General features: G+C 40.5%; 4 protein-coding genes across 4 annotated transcripts; 1 reads left to right on the plus strand and 3 right to left on the minus strand.

Annotated features, from left to right (window-relative positions):
- The first annotated feature begins 125 nt into the window (after positions 1 to 125).
- On the plus strand, positions 126 to 5,016 carry ruvbl1 (RuvB-like AAA ATPase 1). The gene is made up of 11 exons (XM_029502427.1): positions 126 to 417; positions 1,278 to 1,364; positions 1,468 to 1,600; positions 2,575 to 2,726; positions 2,822 to 2,911; positions 3,531 to 3,680; positions 3,787 to 3,850; positions 3,944 to 4,142; positions 4,257 to 4,359; positions 4,443 to 4,534; positions 4,631 to 5,016. Exons 1-11 carry the CDS (start codon positions 277 to 279, stop codon positions 4,788 to 4,790), a joined length of 1,371 nt encoding a protein of 456 aa, XP_029358287.1. The 5' UTR covers positions 126 to 276; the 3' UTR covers positions 4,791 to 5,016.
- mustn1a (musculoskeletal, embryonic nuclear protein 1a) lies at positions 5,007 to 6,635 on the minus strand. The gene is made up of 3 exons (XM_029502428.1): positions 6,205 to 6,635; positions 5,980 to 6,109; positions 5,007 to 5,624 (listed from the first exon to the last, which is right to left on the minus strand). The coding sequence occupies exons 1-3, from the start codon at positions 6,304 to 6,306 to the stop codon at positions 5,527 to 5,529; spliced, it is 330 nt and encodes a 109-aa protein (XP_029358288.1). The 5' UTR covers positions 6,307 to 6,635; the 3' UTR covers positions 5,007 to 5,526.
- A 332-nt stretch (positions 6,636 to 6,967) lies between these two features.
- rft1 (RFT1 homolog) lies at positions 6,968 to 10,373 on the minus strand. The gene is made up of 10 exons (XM_029502426.1): positions 10,158 to 10,373; positions 9,974 to 10,059; positions 9,741 to 9,863; positions 9,349 to 9,640; positions 9,137 to 9,271; positions 8,770 to 9,030; positions 8,547 to 8,691; positions 8,347 to 8,452; positions 7,982 to 8,231; positions 6,968 to 7,833 (listed from the first exon to the last, which is right to left on the minus strand). Exons 1-10 carry the CDS (start codon positions 10,218 to 10,220, stop codon positions 7,669 to 7,671), a joined length of 1,626 nt encoding a protein of 541 aa, XP_029358286.1. The 5' UTR covers positions 10,221 to 10,373; the 3' UTR covers positions 6,968 to 7,668.
- A 1,035-nt stretch (positions 10,374 to 11,408) lies between these two features.
- Positions 11,409 to 24,367, minus strand: prkcda (protein kinase C, delta a). Its single transcript, XM_029501737.1, has 18 exons — positions 24,232 to 24,367; positions 21,448 to 21,577; positions 21,159 to 21,358; positions 21,009 to 21,075; positions 20,200 to 20,356; positions 19,966 to 19,997; positions 19,726 to 19,811; positions 19,043 to 19,172; positions 18,862 to 18,962; positions 17,712 to 17,808; positions 17,426 to 17,556; positions 16,442 to 16,615; positions 16,261 to 16,352; positions 14,292 to 14,354; positions 13,191 to 13,329; positions 12,891 to 13,079; positions 12,526 to 12,654; positions 11,409 to 12,404 (listed from the first exon to the last, which is right to left on the minus strand). The coding sequence occupies exons 2-18, from the start codon at positions 21,554 to 21,556 to the stop codon at positions 12,249 to 12,251; spliced, it is 2,052 nt and encodes a 683-aa protein (XP_029357597.1). The 5' UTR covers positions 21,557 to 21,577; positions 24,232 to 24,367; the 3' UTR covers positions 11,409 to 12,248.
- Between the last annotated feature and the right edge of the window lie 849 nt (positions 24,368 to 25,216).

The following is a 25,216-nucleotide window of genomic DNA, read 5'->3' on the forward strand; positions in this document are numbered from 1 at the left end:
GTGGCTGGAATGTTTGACATGAGTCTCAACCAATCAAAATGTTGTATGAACTGAGACGCTCCACTCAAATTACTGTATTTTTTGAATGGGCGGTACCTCAGGGTATCACTTCCGCTGAGGTTCCCTAGTAACCCACATGGAAACCGATTTTCCTGTGTTTTGAGTTTCGGCGCCGATTGCGGCGGTAAGAGACAATCCAGGACACAAGAGACATTTTATTCGTCCGAAAACCTATTAGCAGCTGTTACATTGCAGATTTATACAAATAAGCCAGCTATGAAGATCGAGGAAGTAAAAAGTACCACGAAAACACAGCGGATCGCCTCTCACAGTCATGTCAAAGGACTGGGGCTAGATGAGGCCGGGAATGCCAAACAGAGCGCATGTGGGCTTGTCGGCCAAGAAGCTGCTCGGGAGGTAATATTCACGTTTCTCCCTATTTGTATTATTATTGCATTGTGTATATCATTTAGTTAGGAAGTCGATTTTTTTCAAAAAGGTTTCACTTACTGCGGGTGATGTCGATCAGCAGTAAGCTAGCTCAGTTAGCACAGGGGTGTCGCTGTTTCTGACGTAGGTCAGTGTGTTCAGGGTAAAGTCTCTGCAAAGTCTGATTAAGTGTTCGAGCTTTGCCACTTTAACCACTTTAGTTTCAGACTAAATATATAGATGAATGTAAAGACGTCTATACAGAAGAAAGTAACGGCAACGGTGGAGAGCTTACTGAAATATGGTAATATTTTCGCATTTACAACTGGAGAGGACCCACAATCATTCATTCAAAGTTAAAATGCACACTCTTTAATGCAAATACGCCACAGTCCAGAATATAAGGATTACATAATAATAATAATAATCATAATAATAATAATAAAGAATAGATTGTGTCATATTATTAAATAGCTAGTAGGTTAAATAAATAAATAAATAAACGTGGTCTATTTCCAGCTCCTGACAATAAAAAACAATGACCTGCTGCTTTGGTCTGCCATACTATTATGATGATCATCTTTTTAAATAAAACTAGACATTTAACAGTGTCCTTAAGAGTTTTCTCAGTTTTTGACATTTCACATAGAATACAGTTGATTGAAAAAAATCATCAGGTTAACCAATGATGATATCAATTCCTAGTTTCCGTCCTTTCACTGAAATGTGCCAAGTGTATCTAGGATTGACTTGGATATTTTAGTCAGCTAATTCTAGACAGCTGTCTATATTTCCAAGGCCCACACTGTCCAATTGATATATATGATATTTTTTTAATCACTGTCCAGGCTTGTGGCATCATCGTTGAGCTCATTCGCTCGAAAAAGATGGCAGGAAGGGCAGTGTTACTGGCAGGGCCACCAGGTACGGGCAAGGTAAGTGTTTCACTAGATAGAGGAGAAACATAACTGTATGTGGTTTCTGTTGTTGCTGAAGATTGGGATTCCTAAATCCTGTTTCTACCTCTCCTCCTCTCAGACTGCCCTGGCCTTGGGTGTAGCACAGGAACTGGGGAACAAAGTGCCTTTCTGTCCAATGGTTGGCAGCGAGGTCTACTCATCTGAAATTAAAAAAACTGAAGTACTGATGGAAAATTTCAGGAGGGCCATTGGTGAGTCTCCCTTAGATAGTTACATTTGTTACATCCGATACTTCATATTCATATTTTGACCATTGTTATTTTCTTGGTGCCCCTGGCTTGTAGCTGGAGTTGTTTAAGAATTAACTAGCTTTAAATCACAATACAATTCATAAATAGAACAACCAAACTGAAACATTTTCTTTTAACACTGAATATTACCAATTAAAAGTGTTAACTTCCTGGAACATGGTTTCTTAAAAAGGAAAAAACAAAACAAAACATTATTCCACACATTTGGATGGTCTTGGCAACACAACTTTCAGATATTAGAACCAAAAACTTTCAACATTGAAGGTATGTTTGTTTGCTGACCTGAGCCATGGCTCCTGAGGTGCAAGGGAAAAACAAAGTTCCATGATTTACTACATCATTTGGTGACCTTATATTTGCGTTAAACTGAGACCCTCAGTGAGCTGTTGTGCTCACCTCCATCTTCATAAGCTGAAAGGCAACACTGCTGCGGTTTCAGGAGTGTCATGTTGAGAAGGAAGAAAGGCTTGAGCAGGGGAAGGGACTTGTCTGTCTGCTGATGGCACCTGTCATAGGGAAGGAAATAGAGCTTAGGAAGAGAGGAGAGGTGTTCATCAGCACCTTCGCCCCTCCCCTAGAACAGGATCTGCAGTGGGAGCGGGATTCATTTGAAGGTTGTCATCACCCTGCTGATAAGAGCCCCATGACAGACAGTCCTGCCTTAAGCAACGCACCCTGACCCCGCCACAGAAGATCATCCACCTGTGCACTGCTCATACTAAGGGCCACATGCTGCATGAAAGGAACGAGAATGTGATCATGTTACACAGAGTGATGCACAGACATTTCACGGGCACACGCACACGTGCCCTTTCCCCGTAACAAAATGATGTGGCGGTTCAGTAGATACAGGAATATAAAGGCCCAATTATTACTCTGTATGCATGTGTGACTGTAATGTCACCTTCCTTCAGGACTGCGTATCAAAGAAACAAAGGAGGTGTATGAAGGCGAGGTGACAGAGCTGACCCCCTGTGAGACTGAGAATCCTATGGGCGGCTACGGAAAAACCATCAGCCACGTCATCATTGGTCTGAAGACAGGCAAAGGCACAAAGCAGCTCAAGGTCAGAGCTGGGAGCTATAATAATTTAACCCATCCTCTTTCATTCATTAATATTTTAGGTCGTAACCTATAAAATTTCATGTCCTCTTTCTATAGCTGGATCCTAGTATTTATGAGAGTCTTCACAAAGAGCGTGTGGAAGTGGGAGATGTCATCTACATTGAAGCCAACAGCGGTGCTGTCAAGGTATTACTATGTTACTTTCGTGTGTTACTACCTCACTGCAATTCTTTTTAACTCACAAGTTAAATATTTATATTCAGATACAGATACATTAAGTAAATAATATTATTATAAGTAAATACTATAATAATAGGTTGGGACAAAGCTGCATGTTTTGTCTTGCCTGTCCTCTTCTGTCCTTCATGATGATGTTTCTTTCATCTCTCAGCTCTGCATGAAAGCCCTGCTGCCTTTCTACTGTACTGTGGAATGTGCTCCCTCTATCTCACCATCTCCCACAATGCCTCTTTTCCAGCAGTGGGGTTCGTGTTGACAGGTTGTGATAACGGCTCCTTTAATCAGTACAGGTGGGCTGGGAAGCACTGGGCGGCTCTAGTCGGAGGCCAAAGGAGGAGAGCTGGACAACACATTTGTTACTGTTGACAGCCGTCTGAAACCCTTTGATCCCTCGGCCACATGGCCTGATCTCTGCAGTGGGTGGACACTGACTTCAGTGATACACCTGCTCTCCCACTTTTTCGCGTGCTGTCTTTGTTGCTCTGTTGCTGAGACATCCATTTTTGTTGAGCAGTGGAAAGCTTTCTCTTATTTAAAAGAAAGTTTGTATTACTTGTCTTTGCAGAGACAAGGTCGTTGTGACACCTTTGCAACAGAGTTTGATCTTGAGGCCGAGGAGTATGTGCCACTGCCCAAAGGTGATGTCCACAAAAAGAAGGAGATAGTCCAAGATGTCACATTGCATGACCTGGACGTGGCAAATGCCAGACCTCAGGTACATAATTGAAAATGCACTGTAGCATCTAATTAATAGAAGCACAGCTTTTTTGTTCACAGATCACTATATCCCCTATATGTAATTGTTAACCATTCGTTCTTAGGGAGGCCAGGATATACTCTCCATGATGGGACAACTGATGAAACCAAAAAAGACAGAAATCACAGGTGGGGAAAATTACAACCTGCCCAGTTCAAACAAGCCAGTAGTTGGCTTTCGTTGTTTCAATCAGTGTGCCTCTGTCCTTTTTTCAATTTTAGATAAGCTGCGTGCAGAGATCAACAAGGTGGTGAATCGCTACATTGACCAGGGCGTAGCTGAACTCGTACCCGGTGTGCTGTTTGTGGACGAGGTGCACATGCTGGATATAGAATGCTTCACCTACCTCCATCGAGCGCTTGAGAGCACCATCGCTCCCATTGTTGTCTTTGCTTCTAACAGGGGAAACTGTTTAATTAGGTAAGATATCTGAATGTGTCTATTTGAGAGAATTACTATCTTCAAATGAAACAAGCCATTTACTTGGCTAGAGTTAAGCATTCACAGTATTAACAGTCTCCTGCTTTCAACCAGGGGGACAGAGGACATCAGCTCCCCACATGGGATTCCTCTGGATTTACTGGACAGAGTCATGATAATCCGCACAATGTTGTACACGCCACAGGAAATGAAGCAGGTGAGTCTGAGATACACAGTATCTCCATGTAAGACGTACAGCATCTCGTCTGCACGTGTTGCTAATGAAGCTGTGATATACAGATCATTAAGATTCGTGCTCAGACTGAGGGCATCAATATCAGCGAGGAAGCACTTACACACCTGGCAGAGATCGGCACAAAGACCACCCTGAGGTAAAGACACTTAGTGCTTGTTACTGAATTAAAATTCACAAACTAGACCATGTGCTGTTCATGTGCACTTACAGAGTGACACTCATCTCCTCGTAGGTACGCCGTGCAGCTGCTGACACCAGCCAGTCTGCTGGGACGTGTTCAGGGAAAAGAGACCGTCGAGAGGGAGCAGGTGGAGGAAATCAATGAGCTGTTCTATGACGCCAAGTCCTCTGCCAAGATTCTCCAAGACCAACATCACAAGTTTATGAAATGAAACAATGCTTTTTCCTTTTGACAGGAGATCCAGCAGTTGTTTTTTGGTTCATCTTGCATTGATTCTTTCCTTGTTTCCATTGTGACTCTCCACTGTGGCTCATTCTTGTCCTTTCTGCTACCATATTTACTGTAGTAGTAAGATTAAATTTTAAGTTTTATTCGTTCTTTGTTAATGTACTAATTTTTTGAATAAAAAGGAAAATAAAAAAAATTACTCAAGTTTAGTATAATTTTGTATTGGTTTATTACATTTCACTGACATGTTATTACATCACTGGCAATGACATTTTTCCTCGCAGTTTCAAACTTTTACTGTCTAAATTTTTGACCATAATTGTGACATTTTATAAGCCACTACAGTCCAGACATGATCATGTCTCTTTAGAAACGCATGTAATTTTTTAAGTTCTTTCATAGGTTTATACTGTATCACATGTAGTGTAGCCTTTTTTATTACCTCGCACCATTAAGCTGTGAGTTAATGCCAGTTAAGACAGCACATTGTTAGCACATACACATGAACTTTTCTATATTAAGGATTACATTGTCTATGGAAATTAAGGACATTTAGGAACTAACTTAATAGTTTAATGTAAATGAAAAAAAAAAAAAAACATACCATAATGAAACTTTTGTGGTTGTATTTCGAGTAACAGTAGCCACTTAAAAAGGGCTACTGACACTAAACTCACATGGAGCAGGGCTTGCCCCATCGTGGTCAGCAAGCCCCCCTGCTACTTTTTGACTGGCCGGGATGATCGTGTGTTGAAAGCAGTCTCTGCCCCTGACCGCACCCCACTGAACACAGAGGGGGCAACTTTACCCATTTTCTCTGCAGAGGAAGACAAACTACAATCAGAAAACGTCATTACTAATGAGGCAGGGAGAAAAGTTATGTAACACTGTGGGTGTAGTCTTTATAAACAAACACTTCACATCCCACTGGGCGATAGAGAGCTCAGTTTGACAGGAATCTCCCATCATTACAGCTCTCTCTCCCTCTCTGTATATGGAGTGGAAACTTGAACATCATGAGAAACTCCCCTCACATAATCTCACTGCCAAAACTGAATCGAAGTTTAACCAGATACGGAAAGAAAGGCTGCTTGCTCTCAATCCCATCTGTGGGAATATTGCCTTATTATCTTGTTTTGTGTGCGTGTGTGTGTGTGTGTGTCCATCCTCACCACACTCCTCCATAACTTCAAATGTCTTGCTCTTTGCTGGCCCCTCAGTTCCCAGTCTGCCTTTTGCTTCAGTCAGATCCTCCTCTCTCACTTCAGGACGTTGCATTTGTTCATCTTCCTTCTGACCTGGCTGAAAGTCAGTAAAAACAAAAGTTGTACAGCACATGAGAGAATTCTAACAAAAACAATTCTTTAAACAAGAGAAAATATATGCAGTGGACTTACCTGAGACATGACAGCTGTGTAGTTGAAAGTATCTTCAAAAGAAATCTGCCCCACTGCCAGCTGTTGCTCTTTTTCTGTGTGTCCAGCCAAGCTTAGACTCATATATATACACACAACCAGGCAGAGATTCTCTAGAGGGTAATAAATCTGTTCTTAAGACTCATAAATGATGCAATGAGGGTGTAGACTCCTCCTTTCCTGTGCTTTGTCTCATGCTGTTTTATTTGAAAATGATGAGATCACAGCTACAGCCGGTGGTAATATATTTCCCCAAATATATCCGGGTGATACCACAATATGATAAACGCCTGTCTGTAAATCCTTCTCTTCCCTCCTGTAGTCAACCCACCAATTTCTAAAAGCAGTGGCAACAAGCAAGCCAAGAAGGTTGAATTCAAAGTTCGCTAACTCAAAAGATAAGAAGTTGTCTGTGTTGAGACATCAAACTTTGACATATTTTATCCCAGTATCTGTGACATTGCCTTAAAAGAATGCTGTCCCAACCTTTTCCTGCTTACTCTGCATGATTACATCAATATGCAGCCTGCAGGGACCTTAAAACTAGCAGTGATTAGTACAGATGAAAGACCAGCACGGAAGCGAACCCAAGCAGCACGTCAATAAGTTGTCATGTTGCTCCCCCTGTTTAGATTTAATAGAGTGCAAAGTAAATGAAAACACAATTTCTTAATGGAGAATATATACTTGTCGTATGCAACATCACATAAATAAACAGAACAAGGACGACGACAACAACAACAACAACATAAAAACGGCTAATGACAACAGGCTTGTATTGAAAAACTATAATTAAGTGGCAAAATACACGCTCCTAATTTAAAGGAATTATTTTAAAATTACACGGTTATGATTTTGAATTCTTGGTCTGATTCAACATTCAAACTTTACTAAAACCTTTATGGCCAGATAAAACAGGTAAATATGTCACCCCAGCGATTCATGTTGTTTAATTATAACACTACCACAAACATTAATTCAATTTCATTGTTTTATTTGTGAAGGAAAAAAGCTCCACTGTAAACAAATAAGTTGTCTTAAAATACATCCATCTTACCCACAACCCACAACCATACCCACAATTGGATCCCAAAACTGCTACAGTTTTCATATTTGCAAGTAGCAAGACAGGAATGTAGAATGCAAACATTGTGAACACAGAATATTTTACTACACTCATGTGAACCGACCATTTTCATAATGTTTTCAGTAGCCCCTTACCTGAACCACGATAACTGTTGCACCTGTTGCTAAAACTACAGCCAGCCATTTTAACTTGTGGTTTAAAATTTGATTTTCCATAAAAGTCTTGACCCCACAAATATTGTGGGCTTCTGGTGTTCAGACAACACAAATTTAAATTCCCACACACACATAAGAGCTCTATTATCAGTAACTTCCACTGTCAGTAGTGGAACACAAGTTTTCTTCCTTTTTTAGTCACTTTCATGTGTGTTTTTTCCTGTACTGGGGCAAGAGCTGAGTTCTCACAAAATGAATAAGACGAGTCTCTGTGAAAAGAACAGCTACAAGAACACCAAGTAAACACACAGCTCCAATGCCAATATGGACCAGCCTCAGCAACCAGCCACCGTCACAGCAGAAAACACTCTGAAACCAGAGACAAAGAATAATAATAAACAAAGAATAAAGCAAGTTAGAGCAACTGATTTCAATCTGATTAAACATAGATATTTGTAGATGCAATTCACTAAATCTTCTATACAGGGCTAGCCGCAAAATGAATGCAATGTGATACCTCAGAAACTGCTGTGATAATTGCACTGACAGCAAGTGCCAGTAGTAGGAGTGGGGAGGGCAGGAGACCTCGTAGTGGTTTCCACTGACAGGAATGGAAGTAGTTGTGTATGTAAAACAGGCTGTGTAAGATACGAAGGCCCATGTTAAGGCAGTTTGCCAGTATGAAACCAACGCCGCCAGCCCACCAGGTCAGCAAGTAGGACAATAAGAGAAAAGACATAGACAGAGCCAGCATCACCAGGTTGTATCTGGGAACAAATCACAAACATGGCGTCAAGTGACCAGTTAGATGTTGTGTAATCCTGTATTGGTGTCTGTGTGTGTATATATATATATATATATATATATATATATAGTTCTTACTTGTCAACCTCTTGTTGGCTCATGGCAGCAAATACAAAACACTCTGTTACACCATTTACAGCAAGCAGGAGAACATAGCAGCTGTAGCATCGCAGCAAAGTAGGTCCTTTAAGAAGGTGAAACATAAGATAAATAAAAATACCAAACAATTTCTTAAAATTGTACATCTCGTTATGTGTCATGCCCTGATATCTCCTGACCTGCTCCACTGCTCAGCAGAGAGCCGCCATAAATATCCAGAGCCAAGTGAGAGAAGGCATAGCCAAACACTGTGATAATCAGACCAATCACCAACACTAGTTTGAGCAGACACTCCAACACATCTGCTGCAATGGCAACTTCTTCCTGCAGAGACAGTATGAAGTTAAACTGGCACCTGGCTTAAACAACAATATCTTTCAAATTTATTTCCAAAATTCACACCTGTTTCTGACTTCTGACATCACGTCCTCTCTCCAGCACTTTGGCAAAGAAGATGTAGAAGCTTTCCTCGATGGGTAAGAAGATGAAGCGTGCCACCATTGAGCCCAGATTATTTACGATATCGTAAACACCCTGGTCTCCAAAGCTAAGAACATTCAAGAAGGTCATGACGTAACGCTCACCCTCCGTCAGGATCTGCTTCAGGAAGGACTGCTTGAAGAAGCTCCATGTGAGACGGGCTAGAGTCCGATCGACCAGTGGCTACAAAAACAATTAGTCCTTCATGACAACTGGACCCCTGCAAACACCACTTTTAATTTGTGGATTTGATTTTCATTTTGTGTGACATACTGCACAGTTCCACTACCTCTCCGTCTGCTCTACATGGCAAAAGATCTGCAGCACGGTGCAGAGGAAAACTCTTGTTGATTGCTTCTTTAGAGCCCAAGAAACGAATAAAGTAAACAGCATAGCACAGCACCAGCAATCCTGTGTACACCAACTGAGAAAAGTTTAAAATTAGTAAGTATAAAACCCTTTTTTTTTTTTAAATGACATAATCTTCAGCTCCTTTCTTACATGAGCAACGGAGAAGATGTAAAGGCCCCATTCACGGACAGATACCACTAGCACTACAGTTATACTGCACTTGGCAATCATGGCTAAGCTCTCAGCAACCACCTTCAGGCGGAGAAACATGTGGGCTTGAGCCAGGACCCAGAGGGGCTCAGCCAGGAGCTCCTGCACGCCTGATAAAGCAAACAAGAACACAGCAGGGCCGTAGTACGGGACAGTGTGGGGATCTGGGACCTCTAGGAGCCAGAGCCACACAGAGACCAGCAGGATGGCCCACAACACACCAAGAGGCAGTCTGGGAGGTAAAAAAAAAAAAAAAAAAAAAGGTCAAGCTTCAAGATGCATACACAAAACCTAACAATTCACGTGAAAATGATTTTGTAAATTCAACTCACGTTAGCCATAGCAGATTGATAACTTGTCTCCAACTGTGATTTGTCCCAGATCCCCCACTCAGACAGGCTTTCCGGAAAGCCTCTCTGGATAAAAATACTAAAGTGGAGTACAGTAGAGAAAGTCTGAAGAAACAAGACAGAAGAACCCCACGTCAAATCAGCTACTGGTGCAGTGAAATATGGAAACATCAGCTCTGACACTGAGCTCCCATCACAGCATCTGTCAGCTTTACCTGACATTGACAACCCCGATCAACTCTTTGGACACAAAGCGCAGAGTGAATGCATTCAGCAAAAAGGTGAGCACACGGAACATCACCTAGGATGTGAAAGGAAAACTGTCAAATAAATCAAGATAAATCTATTGTTTGACAAACATTTCCAACACTTAAAGATGAGCTGTGTGTGCCGGTGTACCTGTAGCAGCACATTATAGGACGCTAAGGTGGACGCATTCTTCAGGACTTCTTCAGAGCTCATGGTGAACTTCCTCTGGTCTAACAGAAGCTTTGATTAAGCCTGAAGACGAAGAACCAGCTGCTCCATACGAAGACAGCTCATTCTAAAGACAAACCATAAAAACACCCAGTTAGTCAGTTTACCAGCCGATCACAGCAGTCATCAGTCCATTCATCCAGTACGAGGCAATGAGACGGCAACACTTCCGTACATACGCTACGTAGTTACGTTACGCGATGACGTCATGCTCACGCGTTAAGCACAATGCCACTAGAGGGCGTGGCTCACTCTTTGCATTTCTTAGTCACGTTGGGGTTGAGTGTTGTTGACATCGTCTGTCCCATCAGATAAGTCTCCTCCGTAGTTCTAAGTTGATGGGTAGGATTGTCATCATCTCGATACAATTAGAGAAATTTTATTTCACAAATTTTCATTTGCATTTCCTTAATGTCATTCGGATCCCGAAATCATTATTAAAAAATTATTAGTTCGCCAGAATCTGAGGTTTTTTTTTTTTATCTTTCTGCACAAATTTTCTACTCCCCATTGTATTATTCTCCACAGGAAGTGCATGACCGCAGACACATTTTGCACCCTGGTGAAAGAAAAAAAAGAACAGTTTAGTTTTCTTCTATTGCATGATTAGAATGTGTGATAATCTGTAGGACCATCGTCTAGTAGATCGAGAATGAGGAGGTATCATTCAACATTTTCGCTGTTGATGCGCAACCAGTGAACCAGAGAGGTTTCTGATCGACTCATGTTACAAGTTAATGGCTGCCAGAAAAGCCACACAGGTAGCCACATCAGACAAAATCCATTTAACCAGTCAAGAATGTTTCCTAGCAGAACAAATGGGTGCCTCCTGCTTTGTCTTTAAAAAGTGTTTGCTGATATTGATTGAGTTCATTAAGATTTACAAAATATCATCAATATAAAGAAAAACGTACTGAAGTCAGTACAACGTCTTTCCAGAACAATAGTCAGACAAAAATGTAAATTACACAATAAATATTATTCAAGAAACCAAAAGAATTATTGGAATTAAAACTGGTAAACCTTCACTGCACTGACTCAGCATCATAGATCTTATTCTCTTATTGGATATTTAAATTTCCTCTTCTTTTTGAGAAGTTAATCATTCAGGGAAACAGGACAGTTCAGTAATATATGCTTTAAAAGAAGCACAGACTGAGGACTTGCTATGTTTTTTTTTTTTTAATTAGATGTAAAAGATGGAGACAGTAAAAAAAGTACATCCTTAGTGAACCAATATACATGCTACAATGGTATCCTATACATATACATCATCTTTTTACAGCATTTCAGTTACTTCCTACTCATTGTTCTCATTCACGTACCATTACTTCACCTTTTGCACCCCTGGCTGCAGCCAATAGATCCCACAGTCAAGTTCTTTTCATGCAGTGGTAGCTGTTTAAATGTGGTGTCACTGTCACCTTTTTCACCAAGAGACATAATTTGCAAGAGGTCCAAATGCAAAAGGTGACATTTCCTCTATATATATATATTGAGCTATGTTTGAAGATGGACAGAGATTTGTTTTTTTGAAATTTCTTTACATGCAGTCAGATCATTCACACAATCTATCTACAGTTAAAGTATACAGTACAAATAATATCTATAGGTCCTTTCCGTAGAATTTTCAATCTCACTGAGTTCGAGCTGAATGTTGCTAAAAAGGGACACAAAATGGCTGCAGATGGTAGCAGTGATGTCAAGTGGAATGTAAGGACTATTAACCTCACTCTAATATTAAAACTCATACAGGCCTTTACAACATGGACAAATAATACGCATGCACACATATACAGTAACATCAATATATACAGTGCAATGGCCCCTTTCTCCTCACAACATTCTCACATATATATGTGTGTGTGTGTACTCAGGGGCCGCAAAAGGTTCTAAAAATAAGGTCACACAAACACTGACTGTGGAACATCTCATTCATTTACAACAGAGTAAGAGAGCTGACCCATAAACAGAAGGGGGGTGACCTGAGTCTGACTGTCATTAAAACAGTCACTATTCTAAAAGGTGCTCCATCTTGGGGTTGATGAATGAAAAGCCAGCGAAAGCCGACTGGTCCATGGAGTCTATGAAGTTCTTATCGCTGAAGGAGAGACGAGGCTTCTCACTGAGGAACTCCCGATCAAAGTTGCTGCAATCGTTTGGTGCTTTCTATAATTGACCACAAATATAGCTAAGCTGAACAGACGCTCACAAAATTTTTAAATACATGTAAACACAACCCGAACCAGATTCATTCTAACTCCAGCTCATTTGTGCGTGTGAGACTTACCACTTTGGGTTTAAATGGGGGTTCAATCTCCCTCCTCTCCAAGGCTGGCCAGTTAATGGACTTGAAGAATGGATGTGAACGAATATTTCCCACTATTCCTAGCCTGCGAGTGGGGTCCCTCTCAAACAACTGGACAGAAATGGGAGAATAAGATGGGAAAGTGGCTCATTAGAACATAAAAATAAAACCATATTGACGATTTCAAAGAGGATGGGAATAACTTCCATCAACTTAAGAACTGTATACTTTGATCTACCAAAACAGGAGCACACAGTCCTTAAATTCCTGAATAATGAAATATGGAACAACCACCCATTCCCACAGACAGAAATGGAGTCAAATGGTACTAGTGGTAAGATAAAGACCCGCTCAAGCAGGTCCTTGGCCTCCTTGTTGATCCAGCGAGGGTAGTGTGGAGTGTCCATGCGGATTGACTCGAAGAGCTCATCCTCATCATCTCCATGGAACGGTGACTGTCCAACCAGCATCTCATACAGCAATACCCCAAATGACCACCAGTCGACAGAGAATGAATATTTCTGCCCCAGCAGGATCTGTGTTGAAGCATTATAAATAGGAATTGACATGTGTTTTATATGCAGTATTGCTGTTATTTATATTATTGTTATAATTAAAACTGTTTAGTTGCATTTGAAACACTATACCTCTGGAGCAATATAGTCAGGAGTACCGCAGAAAGTTGTGGCACGGTTCTCACCAAACACATTCTCCTTACACATTCCAAAGTCAGCGATCTTTATATGTCCCTCATGGTCCAGCATCACATTGTCTAATTTAAGATCCCTGGAAACAAAGTATTTACAGAAGGATTGAAAACACAAGTGATTTTGAAAAAATATGTTATTAAGTTCCATATAATCACACAAAGAAGACATTAGACCGGCACTTAAGGCTTGTGCATTTTCATATTTTATTACTTTCAGAAGACTGAATGTGTGACCCCCCCCACAAAAAAAAAAAAATGAATACCTAAAACATTTTGCCAGCTGGACTGTGAAATCTGGAGCATTCACTGCTTTACACCACTAAAGCTAGAAAAAAAGACTTGTAACTCGTGACAATGATAACTTCGTTCATTAAATCCTGTTGCATGTGTTTAATTTACCTTAATTATTTTTTTTCCCCCAGCTCACCATTTTTTCCATTTATTTCCTTCTAATATGGAGTTTAAAATGTTAGACGTTCTTTGGAATGAAGGCTGCACTTTTACTGTTAACTTGCTGGTTACTTTCTCATCATTCTCAACCAACTATTTAAAACCAAAGATATTTTATTATCACATTAAGATAGATTCAGGCTGAAACTGGGACGTTTTTGCTTCTAAGTGAATTTTATTTCCCCACTGTGAATTTGAAAATGGTGTTAATATATATATATTTATGCAATTGCAAGGAGTTACATTCTTCCTGATATTCCCATTTCCTCTTTACATCCATCCATGTGTCATTGTTTGCTTTAGAACAGTCTTCTAAACAGTCCCCGCTCACAAGTGCACAACCACACAATGATAATGAAACTCAAAAAAAGTGTCAATATGCGTGGGATTATCTAACCAAGCAATCTGCAAGTTCTTTGGTACATGGCACCTTGAAAGGAAAAGTCTTGTGGAAGATTAGATAATAATCCAAAATAGTCATCTGCGATAAGTGTTGTGTAAGAATATTCTGCTGTAGTTTATGTGTGAAAACATTTTAACTGTATGCACAGTGACTTCCATCCAAATGTAACAAGCATTTTTCTCTGACCTGTAGATGATTCCTTTGGAATGTAAAAACTGCAGACCACAAATGATCTCAGCCGAGTAGAACCTGCAGGACAGAGAGATAGCAGAGTCAGACAAATAGTAACTACTCCTCTCCAGTGGAAGGCTATAGGTCAGGAGCTATCTCACTACTGGGTTGGCAGCTAAAAACTGGTGTCACTGCAGACTCATTTCAGTGTAGACTTGAATTATTCAGGAGGACATTTGTATGGAGCAGGAGCAGGTGAATAACACTCTCATAATGTGAAACCTAAGAGCTACAATGAGTCGAAAGATTAGGCTATCTTTGTTTCACTTCTCTTGTCATGTGTGTCGGGTAGTGCTCCAGCCCGAACAAAGATCAGAGTAGCCTCAACTGTAATGCACAAACTGCTCTTTCCCCTTAAATGACCAACTGAAATGGCTTGAATATGACTTAAATACAAACTTGTTCTACAGACGAACAATGAAAAATGATGTCTTGGTACCGATTGTGTATATGAGGAGTAAGTTGGCAGAGGAAGAAGACTGAGATGATGGACTTGACTCTCTACAACACTGGGCCAACAGGTCAGTTGTAGCCACTGGCAGAATGGCCTTTTGTGCTGATTAGGAGGTCACTGGAAAATCTGCAGTTCATTCACAGCCCAAGGAAAATATTGTATAACCACACTCAGGAGATACTTTCCATTCCACTGTGACAGCTTGTGCAGCAACACAAAAACTTATGTTCCACATTTTAAAATATATGTTGGCAAACTTTTGTTATAATAATCAATGTGTTAGATCAGCGTGATAGGAATGAAATGGCCCACTCTCTATTTCACTGAAAACAGCCACCAAAAGAGGATCTAAGCAGATGCAAAACAACATCAGATCCGAGGCAGACACTAGTTCACCTACCTAGTAGATGTAACTGCAAAGTTAGAGCTGGGAAAATAGGTATCAACACCCTATTTCAAAACCTCTCACCAAACCAATCTTGCTCACATCACTTGCGCTAGTTAACACTTGCCCAATGTGCTCTTCCATGAATTGTCTGCTTAAGAAAAGTCCATCTAACGAATATGAAATCAAGTTAAATCAGAGCCAAGCCACAATGCAAACACAAATGCAAATACTGAGTCTCATGCCAAAAACCTTAAACCTGTCGTTTGGATACATTTTGATTCATTGAAGACAAAGTCAAACAAAAAGTCAAATGACAATAATTTCAGTGACCAAAACTTACACTCAAACCAATCTAACCTTTGGCTATTTTTAAAGCAGTCTTCTGCTCTGAATTTGTTTAATTTTCCTTCCAAGTATCAGTGGATAAGATCAACATACATACATTACTAATCTTTCATGAAGGACCCATACAACTTGGCACATTTTTCAAATAGGACAATTCTATTCTTATAAATCATCTTCAACCTGCAGATTTATTTTGTTTGCCCAAACGCCATAGAAGTGTTACAAGTGTCAGTTTTTTGGGTTTTTTTTTGCATTTACCTCTGTTCATAAATGTGATACATTTTAAAACTTAAGTTGGCTGAAGAAATATTGCCACCAAATTCTGGACTTTATAACACCAGTCAAATGTTATTTTTCTGTAGGGCTTGTCAGTGTGTTGTCAGCAACAGATACAGCCCCTGTCAATGACTACACAGACACAAAGTGCTGCTCTCTCCTTACAAGGCCAGTCTGTTCGTAAGCAGAAGCCAATGGGCCTCATCTCTGCTCCAACACATCAGGTTTCAGCGTAGCATATGAATACCAAAAACACAGTAATAGCAGAGAAGCAAGTAAGTGATATAAGGAAAGAATAAACAGTCTCCTCTTTGAAAGTGTCTGGTTTCCTATTCTGATCAGTTCATTGAGTCTCTGCATAGTGACAAAAAGACGTGAATGCTGACTAATAGTAACAGGTTGTGTTTGTTTTTTCCTGAGAGGTTGAATGTTGGTATATTTGTGGGATAGGTGTGACTCACGTGGTTCTGTAGAGTTCAAAGCGTCCTTTCTCTTGAATATGAAACATCAAGTCTCCTCCATTCAGATATTCCATCACAAAGAACAGATGCTCCTGTAAGCAAGTCTGTTACTTCAGTACTTAAACTTTATATGTAAAAATGAAATGAATGAAAAATGTGACCACAGGTGGAAAGGGACTACCTTAGTCTGGAAGGTAGAGTAAAGGTGTGTGAGGAAGGGGTTTTCCCAGGCTAAAGCCAAGACTCTCTTCTCTACCATCGTGCACTCCACATCATCATCCATCAGCACAACATCTTTCTTCAGAGCCTTCACAGCAAAATACTCTCCACGACCCTTTAGCTCTGCTAAGAGAACCTGACAGGAGAGAAATTAATATTGATATTTAACGTGTGTTGGAGTTGAACTGTGATAAAATCATCAGGCTAAATTCTTGTCAATGTAGCATCCAGTTGTGGGTGTCGGGCCGTGCCTCAATATGTCTGATATCTAAATGAAACCAAAGGACTTACAAATTCAAATATGTTGTATTTAATGTCAGTTTTCTGGAATTTTCCAGATCTGACACTGGATGCCAATCCAATGTCAGACTCACACAAGTAAAATAAATATTGCATTTGGTTATAATTGGGTTGAAAAAATCTTGATGTTGCAACAATTAGTGGATGTTGGGCTTTGTCAGCCAGAATGCTGTTTAATATGTAAAGATGGAAACATTTGGAGGATATCAGTAACTCAATCAACGCAAATCAACATCAGCTGACATCAGTATTTTGTCAAATTGCTGGTGGCACCAGGGCGAGTGGATAGTGCTGATGCTATGTTAACTGCAGTGTCCCAGGTTCGATTCCAGCCTGGGACCTATGCTGTAGGTCACTTGTTAATGGCTATAATAAGTAATCATAATTGAAGATGCATCATTCTACTGCCATTGTTGCCACTTTCTCTCTGTTAGGGTCCATTTAGGCTGACCACATTTTGGATTGGGTTGGTGAACTGAATTCCACATTGCTTGCAGGTAGGATTTCTATTGGTTAGTTTCAGTAAGCTGCAGCTCCAATTTTGATCACATAAAATCTATGCTATTAAATTTTTGTGTTTTTGTGTAGTTATTCTCATACACTCTCATGATTTAATGCAAACTGACACGCTGTGTTTGCATAGTACCTTGCCAAAGCTGCCTTTTCCCAACACCTTGTGAAAGATGAAGTTGTCAACGTTAATGCGGGTCAGATGGGTAATGCGAGACTGAGGCCTTGGACTCGACCCTTCCCACAGTCTGCCATAAGGAGATCCATCTAATAGAGAAACAAATAACCACACATCAAAAATGCTTATTCGCATGTTTATCTTAAACTGTCGACACTTTTGAATATTATTCTCCAAGGATTATTATTGGTAACAAGCTGACTACGTTTGACTCACATGGACATATGGTAAAACACATACTGACCATTGATATCCAGTCCTGCAAGTTTGTTGACTTCATCATAGATTCCAATATCTGGCAGATTTGGCAGGTTGGGATCTGAACGGCGGGTGGATGATTTCTGGTGGAATAAAGAAAGAAAAATAAAAAATAAACATGAAATAGCCAGACAAATACTTTCCCACCATTCATTACCCATTTAGCAGCAGCTCATCAATTGTGAACACATTTTGTCAGATTCTTCTGTTAAACATTGTCTGACCCACAAACTACAGGCATTTGGTTTGGGTTTAAACCAAAGGTCTGTAAAACTGGAGGAAGAGGACGTTCTACAACAGACCAATCCGTAAACAGCAGACTCAGGTTCCCAGCAGGTCAGGTGTCTCACTGAACAATTCATCAACAACAATCACCAAACAGTAATCCAGCTTTACATTCAAGGTGCATTGACCTTAATATAAAAAGACTGTTATGTGTCAGTACACAATGGTTACGGTTTAGATTTCTACAATTATGATGGGGGTCTAACTGTTATGATGGCTCGGGCCAATGATTGAGACAGTGCTAGTAATTTAACTCCTTTCAACATCAGGATATTTGTCTCCTAAAAGCTTAATCAAGGTGTCTTTTAGAGTCAAACATTAATAATTCATACACCTGTAGTTTTGCTGGATCTTATAGTTAATTATAGTGTGTATTGAATATATATATAGTTGTTAATTAATTGCATTAATCATCATTAAATCAGCATATTTTTTATTACATTTGTCCCTCTTGGACAGGTTCCACATAAAGTTTAACCAAGATCACTAAAGACTCTACTCTAGACTAACAGTTGAGCCATTTTTGTAGGTATAAATGTTGGTTTAGTATTAACACCTTTCTAAAAATACATCAGTGTAAAAATGTTTAAATATATGATGTGCTCATCTACAATACTGTGTTTGAACTAATCAAGCTATAGTAAGATTTCACCAACCCATCTGAGCATAGTATTGCGCTAAGTAAGATAAAGTAATCAAACGTATGAGCCATGATATGATCTAATTAGATGGTATGGTGCTTAGGTCAGAGTTGTCATTCTGATTTGTTGCACTTTGGCTTAAATACTTAAAAAAAAAAAAAAAAAAACTTCATTTGACCACGCACTTAAAGACAGTCTCCGTGAACTCACCTGGCTGACTTGTGTAAGTGCTTCAGCTAATAATTTCTGGTTGATACCACATAGGTTCGCGACTTTGTCCTGACACTTGTGATGGACATTCATGGCACAATCTACAAAAATAATATGCAAGTGTTTACAGACAAAAGTAGACTTACACTGGAGCGAGCGGTCAATCATACATGCACTTTACCTTCACATTTGAGGCCTTGTTTTACGAGACCCCAGAGCAGACTTCCACAGTGGTCACAGAAGGTGGGACTCATGTAGTTGTTGGTCTTGAAACGATGTGGCATGTCAATTTTAAAGCGTTCTTTTTGGAACTGTGGGGACAGACAGTGTTCATCATGTCCATGAAATCCTGGTGAAGGAATCCTGATCAGCGGCCTGTGATACTTCACAGCCATGCGCACCTGCCTCATCTTTTCCTTTTAATTAGTCTTCTGTTTCCTTCTCTAGGTTTTGTCAGAAGACCACACTGCTGTATAGAAAATTACTTCCCAGACTGGTCATCACTCTGATATAAATGCTTTTCAAAGACCACACCCCATCTTTTGTGTGTGTGACTATTATCTAAACCACTTTTGGCCTAAATAATAGGCTTTGGTCTTTGACTGGTCTTTGACTGGTCTTTGATTAACTTTATCTACCACTATTGATGATCATTGAGAATGGATGTGGACCTTAACTGGTATCTGATGCCGACCCAGAAACACACACTGAAACACACACACAATGAAATGAAAATCCCGATTTGTCTGGTTGAGAATAGATACTTTACAAGAGCCTATACTAGAGTGAGAAAAGCCCACACCAAACAGACATATGGAGAGCGCTCACAGTACATGGTGTACTGCAGAAATGTGAGATACTTACCACAGTATCCCGACTGTTGGCAGCAGTACCAGTACATCTGCCGATGATTTTGTCTATGCATTTTTTGTGGATGGCGGCATTGCATTCTGATAAAAAAATCAAAGACAAAAGAGATATGCATGTGATACAATATCTGATTATTTCACTTACACTGAAAATAAATGATGAAAAGCTATTTCTCCTTCATTCGGCTATTACTTCAAATAGGGTACAAAACATGGCGTTGTATTGTACACTTACGTCTGCATTTATAGCCTTGCTTGTTGAGTCCCCTGTAGGAGACAGAGACAATTTGGGTAATTTTATTACTTTATTATTGTTTGATCATCTGAATGTGATTGGTTTGCTGAATAATCACTTTTCAGTTAATAAAGAACAGCCCTTTTTTTATTATCTAGTGTTTCAGTTTATCTCATCAGTCATTTATGAGTTCTCCTGAGCACCTCCTCCTCCTTTTGTTTTCTTCATACTGACCACACAAACTCTCTGCACACAGAGCAGAAAGTGGGTTGTCTGAAGAACGTGGCGATAAACTCATGGTTCTTTATGAAGTGGATCTTGGCCTGCTTGATGGCTCCTCGTCTGCGGTTCAGGGTAGGAGCCTCTTCCTCCTTTGCTGCCTGCTTACTCTCTTCCAGATACACAGAAAATACAGATCATTCCAAAAACTGCAATAAAAAAAACAAGCTAATTTCGGAAAAAGGCAAAGGTCAGAAAATGAATAGGCTTATTGACCAACTAAGGGGAACCACAGAAAGTGTTCATGAGAACTGCCTGTGAATGACTGATGGGCAAAATGCTGTGACTGGACAGACTTAGAATAGGATAGGCTTGAGGTGGAGTGAAATGACAGGAATGACAGGAATGAAAACTACAGACTGTAAATCAGGCAAACTACTTTTGGAATTACAGATAAAGCTTTATCAGCATACCTTAGGTTAAATTACAACAAGAAAAGCTTTTTTCCCCATTTTCATACTACTCACCTAGTTTTCTACTTGCCCTAAAAACCTATTTCACAATCAGTTTATTTTTGTGTGTGTGTGTGTGTGTGGTTGGGGTGGTCCTTGCTCTGATACAAGATTTTGAGTTTGGGTGATATTAAATGAGTTTTTAATTATTATTATTATTATTTAGTTTGTAGACCATTTAACTATACACTTAGAAACATTATTTAAAGCAGAGGAAACAATACAGTCCCAGAGTTGTTTAAGTTAAAGAAAAAAGCCATAAGAAGGAAGGGCAGTGTATAATAAAGATGTGTCCATTTCATTTCATTTCACCTGTATCCACTCCCTCCAAAAAATACTGCACTGCCATCATCACTTTGCCAGAAGGATGGAGATCCACCTGAAAACACAAAGACACAGTCAAACACACAGAGTGTCTGTGATATTTTTCTGTGGGGACAGAGGACATGTAATCTGTCCTACCCAGAATTCAGCACGCCCATTTGCTTTCTTGCAGCGCTCAGCAAGGACAGACACACCAACAGTGACCTCGGCCAGAGGCTCCTCAGCTGTCTTCATCAGCATCACCTCAAGGACACGACCCTCATAGATGTGTGCATCAAAACTGGCTTTCCAAGCTGGGTACATTGTGGGTTTCCGTTGAACTAAGGTTTTGCCTCGTTCTTGAAAAACCAAGATAGGAAGGATAAGAAGGAGCTTAGAAATCAAATTCCGACCACAAAGCATTGCCACCAAGAAAGGTGTTTCTCACCAGTTGTCAAGGCCTCCTTCATCTTGATTGCACAGAAGGGAGGGTCAGCCAAGGGGGGCAGGATGCCCAAATCATACGAGTTAAAGGTGATCCTCAGGAAAGGAGCCATGGTGACAAGTACCAAGGTCACCTGCTTTCAAAGACGGACATGCTGTTATCTTGATGACGTTTACCAGTAACCATCACAGTTACACCCACAGATTAAGTTCGTCCTCCACCTCTTACATTGCATTCACATATTATCTTGTACAGAAATAGCACAGGCTAACATGTAAGCTTTAATAATCTTTGCAAACTTCAGGACCAAAGAATATTAAAGATAAGATGGAAATCAAAATAGTTCCCCTTTAGCTGACACCTGCACAACGAATGACTGAAACTGGTGTGACAGCCCCTGTCACTGTCCATTCCACTGTGAAGAAATTGCACGATTGCACTATGACTTTGCATTTTCTCATGTACCTTGCTGTGTCACGCTGAAATATTTAAACTTAGTCACACCCAAAGAAAGGGGGAACAGACATGATGTGACTGTGTGATTTAAAAGCTGGTTTTCCAGAAGTACAAATAGTTAATTTGTACTTTATATTTTGTATTTCATATTTTGGGGAGGAAAGATTCAGTAACTAAGCAGATTTACTGGTTTTTCTAAAGACAAAAAAACTACATCATGTTAAATAATGAAATGCGTTCAATGGGGATATATGATGAGAGGGATGTATTGGTGAGACATAAAGTGACTCTGTAGTTGCTTTTGCATGCATGAGTTATTGCAAGCTTAAGCTAACATGTGCTGCAGACATAGCCACAACTGTTTGTACAGCCACCAGTTTCTATATGTGTACTGTAATACAAAAGGTGACGCCCATTAATCTCATGTGCTGGCCAGAAACTTTGGTCACACCCATTCTACTGTAAATACCTATTAGCTTATCATTCCTGTGTATAAAATAGAAATAGTCTCTTATTTGTTTGGTTCCTTATGCCCATATTTTAGTTTCTTAAAGGGTGGAGTTACAACACTAAAGGCCTGTGCTACAAAGGCAGAGCAAGTCTCAACACGTCAAAATACGAGCACTCTACAGTCGGTATCAGGTAGTTTTTAAAACTTATCCTCATACCAAAACCTCCCAGAAAAACATATAACGCAATGATATTGTGTGTGGGTGTGTGTGTGTGTGTGTGTGTGTGTGTGTGTGTGTGTGTGTGTGTGTACGTTTGTTGGGGGGGGGGGGGGGGGGGCACACACTTGCTGTTGAGTTAATAAATAGCAAGCATCGTGTGTGACAGAGGGCAGCCATGATTGATTTCCTCACAAACTATTCTTGTGCGGCTTCAATTTGCCCGGTCTGTTTCATTTATCAGTCATGGCCGATGCACCAGGACACTGTAATATTCAAGCTTCCACCCGATTTCCCAGTAATCTCTCCTTCATATACTGTAATTACCTAATATTTTCATTAATAGGCAACACCAAAGTGCGTTAGTTTGCAAGGCTATATTATGGTGCTATAATGTTGCACCTATAATCTGTGCTTAGATTCTGTGTAACGATACGGATATATTATATATATATATATTGGACTCATTCCTTGTATTTAAAAATCATAAATCAGATATAAGAAATACAATCACAAGTCCAATATTGGATGCACAGTGATAATACAGTTGTAGTAGTGGCATTACTAGTTTATTTAGGCTAAGCTTCAGTGCTGGGCACCGTTTCCTGGCATTATTGAAAAGTTAATGAAGGAGAACGACACAGGGGGCACCTTTGTAACAGCAAGACAGGCAAAAAAATTAAAAAAAAAAAAAAAAAAAAGCAGAAGCCAGAAAAGAGACAGAACATGCATTGTGCTCTGTGGATGCAAAAACCATTATTGGAGCCCCCCCTCCATGCAGCCTGCTGCTGATGGAAACACGTCCTCACATGCACCTCTCTCATTCACATGCACATACAGAGTATGGTGAGTAATTCCACACAAAGACTGAAACTATACTACACAATGAGAACTATGAGAACACTGAGGTAGACAGAGATTTACTACATAACCGAGGAGCATCAACGTCAGCCACACACATTGGATCTTCTCTCAGAAACAACTGTGTGTGTGTGTGTGTGTGTGTGTGTGTGTGTGTGTGTGTGTGTGTGTGTGTGTGTGTATGTGAGAGAGAGAGAGAGAGAGAGAGAGAGTTGGTGGGGGGGGGGGTCGTTTGTCATTTGCCTGAACAGCAGGTGCTTCTTCGGGTCTGACTTTTCAGAAATTCAAACGGTTATTTGAAAAACACTGACTCCTCTCTCAGCTGTTCAGACCTGCCCGCATTCCTGCTCCTGACGAAAGCCTTTTCTGTGAGAAGTGAGACTGTGTGCGATGAGATTTAACACCGGGACAAACCCACAACCTCATCTGACAGATGATGAAAGCTTAACATGAGATGGGTGACAAATCCAGTCGTCTCATTTTCATTTGACGGTTTCTCTTTCATTCAAAGCAGTTGATCAGGATGATCGCTATAAATCAGAACAGCTCGGTCGCTGTTACAGCACTTTTAACGATTTGCAAATAAAAGTCACAGATTTGCAGTTGGACTAAATATGTGGCTGGTGCTGCTCCAGTTGGACAGTAAATGTTAGTTTGTTGCCCCTCGACACCAAATAGGGAGAAAAGGAGGGCGATTAAAAAAACTCTTGGGGCAACTTTCTGCCAAATGTGAACACTTAAAGAAAACTATTCCTGTGGAAATGCTGACTGCAGAACGAAAAAAAAAAAATGGCAGCCTCACCTCCTCCGGTAAGTCAGTGCTGGTTCCCTCTCTCAGCAGCGCGACGGAAAGTTTCTCCTCGGTGGTTTTTCCGCTCAGTGATTCGGTCGATGAGGAAGTGGCGCCTGCTCTCTGAGCTCACGAAGCTCACTGACGCTCCTCTACAGGCTGTGACGTTTACCTGCTGGCGGCGCGCGGAGGGAGGGGGGTTCACGGGCACGCGCTCCACAACTTTCGGTGTGTGGCCTATTTTGAACGAAGGTCTTGTCAAGTTATTATAATGCATTTTCCGCACAACCTGGACGGTCCACTTGTTCAACCCCTTCCTCCTCCACGCACACACACAAGCATACAACCCCCCCTCAAAAAAACAAAAACAAAAAACAAAACAGCAACACTGATTGACATTACAATCATCACTGCGAACCTGCTCACCTGAGCTACGGAAAAACTGCCCAGGTAACTAATTTGGGCCACATAAAAATCTGCATTGCGTGCAAGCATGCCCCACTTTACATTATCATACTCTAGTATATTGGAGGGGGGGCTTACTATTTTCCATTTTGTGCAGCAGGGTCACGTGGTTGGCAGGCTGCGGGGGTAGTGAAGAGGTTTGAGCAAGACTGCAGCTGAGGAGGCGGTAGGTATGGCTCTGACAGCTTGAAGGATCCTTTCTTTATAAAAACTAACACAATCACTCCAAATTATCCACATCATGTATTTATATCATGCCTGCATCCACCCACTGACTGACACACACACACACACACACACACACACACACACACATATGGGCATATACAAATGAGCAAGGGAAGGGCCTCATGTATGCCATCTGAGCTATTCTCATCTTGTTGCCACACATGAAATTGGCTGCGATGAGGAGAGCTCTCCATTAGGACTGCAGAGGATTAGTCGCACTAAAATGAGCCATAACTCAATGTATAACCACAACGTGAAGTATGTGTGTGGTGGTGTAAGTTAACATAGAGTGGAAGCTGCCAGG

This window comes from Echeneis naucrates, chromosome 5, assembly GCF_900963305.1.
Source record: "Echeneis naucrates chromosome 5, fEcheNa1.1, whole genome shotgun sequence".
Classification (NCBI taxonomy): Eukaryota; Metazoa; Chordata; class Actinopteri; order Carangiformes; family Echeneidae; genus Echeneis; species Echeneis naucrates.